General features: G+C 34.2%; 1 protein-coding gene across 2 annotated transcripts in view; it reads right to left on the bottom strand.

The window, feature by feature from the left end:
- The window catches only part of LOC107101107 (ATP-binding cassette sub-family A member 1-like), a 36,741-nt gene extending 26,748 nt beyond the window's left edge, over positions 1–9,993 (bottom strand). For both annotated transcript variants that reach the window (XM_015399872.1, XM_015399873.1), the window contains exons 1-5: positions 9,807–9,993; positions 6,177–6,285; positions 3,737–3,830; positions 2,658–2,799; positions 2,398–2,516 (exon numbers count right to left, since the gene is read on the bottom strand). In XM_015399872.1, the coding sequence (XP_015255358.1) occupies positions 2,398–2,516; positions 2,658–2,799; positions 3,737–3,830; positions 6,177–6,242 (421 nt within the window). In that variant the 5' untranslated portion in view covers positions 6,243–6,285; positions 9,807–9,993. The remainder of the gene's footprint in view (positions 1–2,397; positions 2,517–2,657; positions 2,800–3,736; positions 3,831–6,176; positions 6,286–9,806) is intronic.
- Between the last annotated feature and the right edge of the window lie 573 nt (positions 9,994–10,566).

Below are 10,566 nucleotides of genomic sequence, written 5' to 3'. Positions count from 1 at the left end.
TTTATACAGATCAAATGACATTTACACAAACAGCCACAGGAAACACTTGACTTTGACTGAAACCCCAATGGAGGAAGTGAAAGAGAACAGAGTGTTTCGGACCGTTCAAGACACACACACACACACATCCCTACACACACATACCCACAATATGGCCTGAAGTGTCTGGGAAATTTGCAAATTCTACATTTTTTGGTACCTCCTCTCCAGATATAGCGGATGCACACATCCCTTTGAGTCTGTGCTAGCTCTGTGCCTGTGTTAATGATTTAATCTCAAAGCGGTTAACAATCAGGGAGCGGTAATGGAGCCTAATCATCATCCATCTGGGAGGCTACAACTCCCAAAGAACTTAGACTGAACACCCAGGAGATCATACCTCTGTTATTTTGCTCAAATTGAAAACTTTTTATTATCTCTCCACACCAGTTGCCAACCCCAGTTAACTTGTTTAACTGGATTGGAATATTTTATGGCTACAGCAGAATTTAACACTAAAAATGTTTGCAGTGGGTTTTGAACAATATCTCCATCCTCCACACATTGTTCAGCAACTGAAAAACCTCCATCCTCATCCAGCCTTGTTTAACATAGATAACAGTTAAAATAACCCATATATTATACTGCAACTTCTCTTGTTTCTCCAGCTTTGAAAAGTAGGGTCTGAGAAAAAAAAGGAATAATGGCAAAATGTTTATACATTTGTATAAACCTAAGAAAATGTGCTACTAACTTGTAGAGGTATTGATTGAAGAGCCACAATCTGTTGCAATGATGATGTGGGATTTTTTTATCTGCGCTTTAATAATCTACAACTCAAATATTTGGTAAAAAATAGTGCAAGATAAATTTATTGCAATAAGAGATTAAAACATATTTTTTAGGGCTGCCAGTTCATTTGGATGGGGCTGTTTATGTCTATACTCAATACATTCAAACATATTGTCTTGAAGCTAATATCCATTTTTTGGAATCCACTGTTTCTTTCTCTCGCATAGATGTTCATTCTAGTATATATATATATATATATATATATATATATATATATATATATATATATATATATATATATATATATATATACATATATATGTCTCCACCATCAGACATAGTCTGAACAGTTCACCACTTCCAAATGGACCCTCATGTGCGGATGGAGAACGGAGGCGCCGCAAAGCGCCCCACTGTTTATGGATGTAATAATCGATGCTGGCATCTCTGCATCATTACTAAGTTGTTGAGTATTGGTAGCCAAAATATCATGATCAAATCAAAACAATAGAATAAAAGTTTAGAAGAACTAGAGCATAACAATTTACAATAGAGGGTAGGTGTCTGAGTTTGATTAGGAAATGGCACTGTTTGTTTTTTTTTTAAGTGTTTTTGAGCCAAAAACTTTACAAAAGTGAAGAAACCTAAAACTGGGATCTTTTTTTGTCTGAAGCAGGGTATAACACTAAAATAGCAAAAGGAGATTTAATTTTTTTTTTTACCTTTTACATATTTACTTTTTACATAACTTCTAATTTAAAACATAAAAAAAAAATCATTTCAACAAGTGACTATAATAAGCCATACTCTTGCCCAAAGCAGCAGCAAAAAAGGAGGCTTGGCTGCAAATCTCCAAAAGAAGGCAGAATATGATCAGTAAAATATCTAATTAGGGTTTTATGTGATAAAGTTTATGTCTTCACATTTGGAATGAAAAACATTCAGAGATGTATCCATTTTGGACTTTGGATTCGCTTTTTCTCTTTTGTTACACATTTTCCTTTATTCAATCATTTTATCTTATTTTTCTTATTGTTACGACTTTGCTTTTCTTTTTTTTTTACATCAATTTACTCGTCTAAAAATTGTAAAAAGGTGGCTTTAGGTGTGCAGCAAAGTTCCTCACAGATCTTATTTGTTCCAGTAAAAACGTGATTACTAGGAATAGGCGTTTACCTTATCGCTCCAGACCGTGTGTAACCGGAACAGGAAACAGGGACTTTTTAGTAAACAAACTGTCCGAACCATGCTTTGATTACACATTGTCTGCCAGGGTGGAGGATATCATTTAATATATTTCCTGTACTGAATTTACTTACAGCACGTACAAGGGAGGCACCCCTCCTTTCAGCTCCCTGGTCTTACGCTGCAACATCAGGCCACCAGTGTTGACAGTGTGGTGATGTTTACTCAGACATCTGCTGCTGAACTGCAGACTTAGTTCTTCTTTTAATCACCACTAGTCTTTACAATTCATTTATAGTAATCGACATTGCTTAGGCTTTGTGTGAATTATTACCAAAAGTAAAGGTTGCATTGGTAAAAAAGTACTTATTTGAAATCAGTAGACATGTGGTGCATAATGAAAGGGTAAAATCAGCAGCTAGTTAAAGGGTGAGTCCTTACGAGCAGGGTTCTTTTGGAGCTTTCTAAGGGCCCTCAGCATTCCTTTGTAGCCTTCATAGCTCTTATCATTCTGAGTGTACAGCAGGATCTTCTTGGCGTCATTAAACAGACGGGAGATTCTGTTCACAAAAGCAGGAGGAAAAGACAATTACACACATGTCTTCAAAAAGGCACAAAGATCTCTTCTAAATATATATTTAAAAAAAATATTGATGAAACCAAACAACACAAAGGAAAAATCTCTTATCCACTTTACTTACATGGAGTCATTAAAATTTCCTACTATGCCTGGACTCTCCCCAGGGGTCGGATTTCGAAAGCAGGGATTGTTGGCGTTACAGATAATGCCCTGTACCCAGGGCAGGGTGCCTGCTGAGGGCATGGCCTTGTTAGGGAAGTGACCTGAAACACAAGCAAACATTTATATTAAACTTAAGTTCCAGAACTTGTAAAACTTTAAATATAAGCAATAACTGTGAGATAAAAGGTTAACAACTCTTGTCAAGTCTTGCAAATCGTCTCATTGCTCAGTTTTTTTTTTCTTGATAACAGTTTATCAAAATTAACATATTAAATTCTGTAAAAAAAAAAAAATGAGCAAAGGAGGCGTCAAGGAGGTTACACAGTGTTTACAGAAAACTAATTTAGCTTAATTTTGCAATCTGGTGCTTTAATTCCTAAAAGTAGAAGCTATTCATTAACCATTTCAAACATTTTGGATGCTTTCAGCCACTGAACTGTTACCTGGCAGAAAGTTGAGAAAGCAGCTGCCCTTTTCCTGCGGCTGATGGTATAGTTACAAAACTAGATAGGGTGAACAAATGTTGACCTAGCAGATAGACCCTTTGCATCAATAAAAAGGAACTCAGATGTATGTTTAGTGGATCTTTCCAAGAACCAATCTTTAACTTGCTTTACTCAGATGAAATGCTTTCTTATTAATACAGCAATTTATAAACTCAAATACAATTTTTTCTGACTCACCTTCAATCTTAATTTTTTTAATATCATGAGGCATATTTCATGTAAAAAGATCTACTAATGTTGGATAATAAAAGTTTTATATTTCTCAGAAAATGTTTGAAATAGCCTCTAAGTACAGATTCAAGGAAATGGTTTCAAATGTAAATAACCTCCATTAAAGCATGGAAAAAAATGTATCCGTAATGTTTAATGTTATTTTTAACATAGTTAAAGAGAGTACACTGTGTTAAAAGGAAACATGACATCAGATCACATATACAGCTGCCTTAACAGCCTCAGGTAATCAGTATAAGGATGAAACTTTAAAGGTATCAGCGATACTCCTTCATTTTTCAGAGAAATATGTATTACTTACATTCATGTTGCTCATAGGGTGGATAATACATCCGGACTGATATCAGGATGAAGAAGATAAACAACGGCCAAATAATCTCAATCAACAGCTGGATCTAGGAAACAAAGGATGAGGAAATGTGTTATTTAAACATCCCTGGTTAAAAACGTATTACAACTTATTAATGAATAAGCTTCTGCTTGTTTCATGTCTTTTGTGCTTTGAAATTTGTCAATTCTTCAGTTTCATTTCTAGAGTTTTAGAAATAAAGACAACTTTTTTCCAACGTTTGCTTGTGTCAAAAAACATGGCTTTATTTGCAAAAATCAAATCCCACTAAGAGTGTGTGTAAAGCGTATTAGTTACTAAGCAAAGCAGACAGGGAGATCTGTATGGGTTTTTCCATCTGCACCATATGGCCTTTGAGTTTCAGCTGCCGGCTTGAAACAGCAGGGCAGACATGCAGTGTGAGGGATAAAGAACAGAGCCACTGTCTCAACAATATGAACTGTATCCCTTCTGTTGAAGGAGAGTGTTCGGAAAGTCACGCGGTCACAGCTGCCTCTTTGAGGAGCTGCTCCTGCCTGATGGACAAGTGGCCTAATCGTGTGCACTCAAGCTCTTCTCTCCATATAAAGGAGCAATTATATCAATGTGTCAGACAGAATTTCATTTGCATAGCTTTGAGCATGTGGGCATCAACCGACACAGGATAGTAAACAGAGAAAAAGATCTAGCTGATGATGTCATCCTCCAATCTTTCTCTGACTCAATCTCCATACGTTTTTCCTACTGAATTTCTGAAAGGACAAGAGCATCATTCCCACTGATATGAGCTACTCACTCCAGAACAATGTATGAGTCAGCAGCACATAATGTCATTTTGGTAAGAAAAACATTTTAAATGTCAAGTCAGCTGCCCAAAAATATAAAGGATATTCAATAAAACAGATATTCTTCTTTTTTGTATCCTTAATTAAATAAAAGAAACAAAATAATATTATAAATGCATCAATGAGAATTATTATGGGCTAGTAAAGATTTACGTCTTTTTTGTAAGGTTGGTTTAATAAATCCCGTTTTGACACCATCGCGTAATGTTCCTTTTGAAAATAAAGGAAGTACCACATAAAACCAATACGTGTATGAAAACATTTGTCCCTAATTTTCAATTAAACATAAAAAAGTCCTCATAATACACAATCTTGGTTTAATAAGCTGAAATTAGTATGATTGTTTTACTTTATTATTATTTTTTTTTTTTACAAAGAATCTGCAGGTTATGTGTTTCCACATAGAAAAAAATAGAAAACAGAATTAAGATAAAAAAAATAAGCATTCAATTATTTTCAGTTTGTTTTATATACTTTTCTTTCATATAAGACTTTTAGGATTTACACTTGAAAGTGACCACATTTGTATTTGATCTGACAACATAAAACAATTTCACAATGACAAAATAAGAATTATATATGTGGTGTATAAGTAAATTATACATAAATATATGTTTTTTTTATCATTCTTATATTTTGAGTTTACATATATGAACTTATATATTATATAAGGGGATTGTGTATGTAAAGTGACTGTATTTAGAAGAAAATTATGTGGTCTTTAAATACTTATCTTTAAATGGCATCCAATAAACAGTGGTATAAAAAACATATAATAACTTGGACCGTTGCAAATAGGTTTATGTTTTTACAAATTTTAAAATGCCAGCTAGATTTGCTGCCAAATTGTATTTGCTGTTTTTCTTTTTTTTTATGGAAACATTTAATATTGAACAAAGTCTCAATTATACAAACTTTAGTTCCTGTAAACTGATTTTAAAGAGAACATTAACATGGGCAAAACTAAGACAAAAATAAAAACTTGATTTTTTAAACAGGTAAAGACTCTGTAGCAATTCAACCTGACCTTTTTAATTAAGGTGTTTAAGAGAATATTGGAAATGCATTTCATATTTTTAGCATGGAAATCTGTAAAATTAACATTAGTTGTCCTGCAAATTGTCAGGCAGTAATGAAATGTAAAAATATTTAACAAGGTACTTTAAAGGTTTTAAAATATTTGACAAAAATACTGAAGATAGCGACAATTTAACAGTCAACTGTCGCCTAAACTTCTGCATTTCTTGTAATTAGATGATCAGATGTGCTTTTAGTTAATGAATGTCTTAGATTTGTGACACCACAAATGCATTTATTTTTTTATCTTTCTTGCAATAATTTAGTTTTACTGATAACTGTCATATATGTTTAATATAATGTAGAATAATGTGTATAGAAATGTCATATATATGGTTCTGAAAAGCAATCATTTTGTTGTAATTTACTAAGATTCTTATATATGCTTTTACTGTCTGATAAATTCCTAAATATTATTATATTGCAACTATTAAATAGACATTATTTGTGACTATTCAATAGACTCAAATACCCCAAAGTAAACCACTTACAGTTTGTCTTCGTCTGAAGGTGAAGTTCTTCCATAGCAGTAAACCCAGCTGAGTGGAGACTGCCATGTTGCCGTCTTCCTTTCCTCACGAAGCCGACTCCAGCTCCTCACTGTAAAACAGCCACAAAAAAAAGACCGTTTTAAAAAACAAGGAACTTTAAACACTAAGATGCAAAGACAGCAAATAAAATCCCCACATTACATTTTTACTGTTGAGAAATAGCTCATCAAATGTAACAGACATATGTCAGGCCTGTTCTCTATAGCTGTGTTCTTGTTAAAAAAAAAAATCAGTGGTCATAAATGGATCCTTTGACGTAGAAAAATGGATTTGAAAACAGAACAGAAAGTAATTGCACAAACAGAAGCCAATCAAAGACACGCAACTGAACCAAATGTCGATGTAACGTTTGAGCTTGTCATGAACAAGGAGAGAAAAAACAGGCAAGGCAAGGGGTTGAGAAAGAAAGGTAGTAAAAGGCTCAAAGTGGAACGTAACAAGAAGTCCCTGGAAGGTTAATTAATCCTAGAATTTTTTTTTTTTTTTTAGAGCCAGGTAGAGGAAAACAAAGCCATTACATTCACCTGTTGAACAAAACCCTCCTGACCTGAAAAGCAGACCTGCCAAAATACCAACAGGGCTCAGCAAAATGTGGCCAATCTGCTGACTGGAATACAAGCTGCCGACTCCTGCAAATCCAGCTCTACTTAATGTAAACTCATCCATCCAAAGTTCAAGCACTTCATCTGGGAGGATGAGTGGGTGGAGGGGTGGGGGTGGGGGGGGGGGGGGGTGCTCAGCACATGAAATATTTGAAGAGATTCTGTCTACCTTATTGGTTTTAGTCAGTCAACACCTCAAAGACCAACAGTATAGATAATCTAATCTAGAGCACAATAGTTCATTACTTGCTCCTTTTTTATTCTTGGCAGAATAAATGACTAAACTGCTATAGTCAAATACTTGTGCTTTGATTTATTTATTGATGTTATGTAATCTTTCCCTCCCCTTTTTTTTATTACATTCTTTGTCAAACCTGTTTTTATCCTTTTTAAACAATAAAAGTTATCAAAAATATTTCCCTATAAAATACAAACTCAATATGAAATTGTATTCTGTGACTTAGAATCAGAAATCTGCACTAACAATTGGTTGACCTTTCACCTAGTTCAGTAAAATAATGCCTCCCACAGATTACATGTGCATAGATCTACAAAGAAAGCTTACCAAGCTAGACTAAAATTCATTCAGAATTTTAAAAATCTTTTTAAAGCACATTATTAGTCAAACAATAAAATGTCATGTTCACCGGCTAAGTTATGCAAAATGTTCTTTATACAGAATAAAGCTGATTGGCTGCTCTGGACAGTCAGACCACATTCAAGGACAAAGCGACGCTCAAACCTAACATACTATACAGATTAATTGATCAGCAATAATGTATACTTCAAGCAGAAATTAGTCCAACAACTTATGGGTGATGATTCCAAAATATCTGTAAGAAATTTTCTTAAATACATTTATCTTGCCTTTATAAATATTTACTAAGCAGAAATATCCAAGCATCGCTTTTATACATCAGTAACTATCTCTGTGATCTAGATATTAACATGTTAATGGTAAACATGAACAGAATATGAAATGCATGTCCATCAATATTTGCCCTAGAACAAGAAGTCTAGGGCATGTATTTTATTTACATGCTTCCTTATGTATTTATTTATTGTCTTATAATGGAATTTCTATAGCAGTGTTTTTATGTGTGAATGCAGGCAGAGTCTGTACCCAAATCAAATTTCCTTTGGGACAATATTCTAATTTAATCTAATCTAAATATCCATGAAGTCTGATTGAATCTGCTGGACTGTTTAAAATGTCATAATAAAAAAAACAAACAGGAAGTTCAGGATCAACTAACAAACAAAGCGACCCAAGAACATTATCTCTGGCACAGGGAGCATCATTTTCGCTAAGTGAGTCACTTGATTTGATGCCAACAGCAGCAACACGAAGCAAACACAGCAAGAGGACAAATAAATCTAAATTCTCTCTATTTTTAAACTAAATCGATCAATCACAGCAGAAATAATCTATAAATGCATATATGCTTTGCTTTGTTTCAGGGCTACTGTGTCAAGAACAGAATAACAAAGCAAGCCAAAAAACATTTTGTTATGTTCAACAATCCCTCCTCCTTTCTTGATAAAACTCATCACTTTGTTGTTTTGCTTCTGCTTGAATGTGATGGTGGATCTGCTGAGAATGAAGCAGAGCATCTAATCTCCTAAACACTTAAGCTGTAATATTACACTCCTATCTGATGCATTGAGTGGTTTTCGGCTGCATAATCCATTTGCATGAAACCAACACAGGCTCAAATTCTTCCTGTTGCATCGAGACAAATTGGGATTCTTTAGCCCAATTATTGGTGCAGAGCGAGGGTGCCTCTAGTGGCATAAAACAGAGAAAAATATCATCTTTTTTTTTTTACTTGTTTACCATCGCTCCTCATGTGTTACATCACAAAAGACAGGATGTTTTTTTTTCACTCTTCAACGCCGCAGCCGTTTTAGTGACCAAAAATATGACATTTGTTCAACAGAAATGATTGATTTTTCAGGTTTTAGGGCAAAAACAAAAGGTTTATATAAATAGACTACTTATTTGCTTTTAGGTATAAAAACATGCATTTCACCATCTATGGCAGTTAGCAGATATTGTCAAGACAAAATGTTAAATAAAGGGAAAAAACACACAAGCAAAACAACAACAAGCACATTGACGTTTTTTTCTTCTGATATTTTTATAGGGTGAAAAAAAAGTCAAAAAATTAAACGAATGAAAACAGATAAATTAAAGTCCCTCTACATGTTTTAATAGGCGCATCTATTTTTGTGTAAGACGGTCAAACATCCTCCTCCAGATCGACTTCTGTCCTTCATCCTTTTGTTCTGTTCAGCTGAGGTTACTGTCGGTCATCCAGCTGACCAACAGCATCATCAAGTCTGACAAAACCAGCGCAACAAGAACGACGAGACCTTTCAAAATAAAACACGTCAAGTTTGCCCTAGAATATATTTATTAACCTATATTACACATTGGTCCGCTTTTTACTAAATGTCTAAATATAGTGAAATGTAGAAAAATATGCCACCAAGTTATGCTCGTTTATGAGGCAATAAACTAGGATTTGTATTTAGAAAGTCTTTTATTTTTATAGTTTTTATTACCGGATGCTACGTGGATATATTTTCTTATTATCTTTAATCGACGGTCGAGTCCGACAGAATGGTGAAATAAGAAAAAAAATCAGAAAATTTTTATTTAAATCATTAATGTAATATATAAATATATATATAAAAAATATATATTAAAAAATGGTTTGGGTTTAAAATAAAGAAACTTTGCAGATTAAAGCATCACTGCAGTTACAGCTGATTGTTTCCTCTGCATCATAAAAAAAACGTTTTTTGTTGTTGTTTTTTTTAACTTATTTACGCCACTTTTAGACAAACAATGAACACCATGTTAACAAAAAGACAAAGGTTGCTTAAAAACATGCGGTATGGAAAAAAAATTCTAAATCTTTGCGCTAACCTAAAAGTAATGTAAGCTTAAAAAGTCACCCACCTTAATCTTGTTTTGCTTATTTGTTGTTGTGTTTGTCATTAATTGAAAATCCTTCCCCAAACAGAAGAGAAAAGCGGGTTACAGACAGCGTCCCCCTGACGCTGCGCTACTCCTTGTTGTTCTTTGTCAGGGTGTCTAGGAAAACTGTTTTTTCTCCTCGGGCAGCCTTTTATAGCTCAGCTCGATGCGGAGCGCAGATGAACAGCAGAGGTAACTAACGGTCACAGTTTGTTGCTGCTCCCATATAAGGCAAGCACGTGCGGAGGCAAAACATCTCTTAAAGGGCCAGGCACACTTCTTTTCAATTACAGAGGAGCAAAGATTTAATTACTCAAAGTAAGTACGCCTTACAAATCATTTAAATGGTTTTAAAATCACTTTATTAGACAAATAAGTGCATTTCTCTTTTATTTTCATCAATTACTTTTTCATTTTTGTATGGTCTTATGAATCAATGCATCCTAATTAATGGAAAAATAATAATCTCTCATCAGAACCAAATATGACTGAGCCTCTACCACTGGTAAGCAGTGAGCTTCCATAATGCAGTATTCTGGTGTTTTGTAATTGAACCTGAGGTGGCAGACTGTGGGATTTGAACCAGAGACTTTTCCTGAAGCACACTGCCTTGCTCTAACCATCAGGCAACCATCCCTCCAGTTCTGATGGTGGTGCAGGTTTTTCTCTCCTGCATTATTGAACTCTGTCTTCTTTGACCAATTTGAATGCTTTTTGATTAAGTATTTCTTTTTTTTAAGTA

This window comes from Cyprinodon variegatus, unplaced genomic scaffold (assembly GCF_000732505.1).
Source record: "Cyprinodon variegatus isolate N-32 unplaced genomic scaffold, C_variegatus-1.0 Scaffold1054, whole genome shotgun sequence".
Classification (NCBI taxonomy): domain Eukaryota; kingdom Metazoa; phylum Chordata; class Actinopteri; order Cyprinodontiformes; family Cyprinodontidae; genus Cyprinodon; species Cyprinodon variegatus.
Note: the sequence above shows the minus strand (reverse complement) of the source record. Positions and strands in the feature narration are given on the sequence as shown.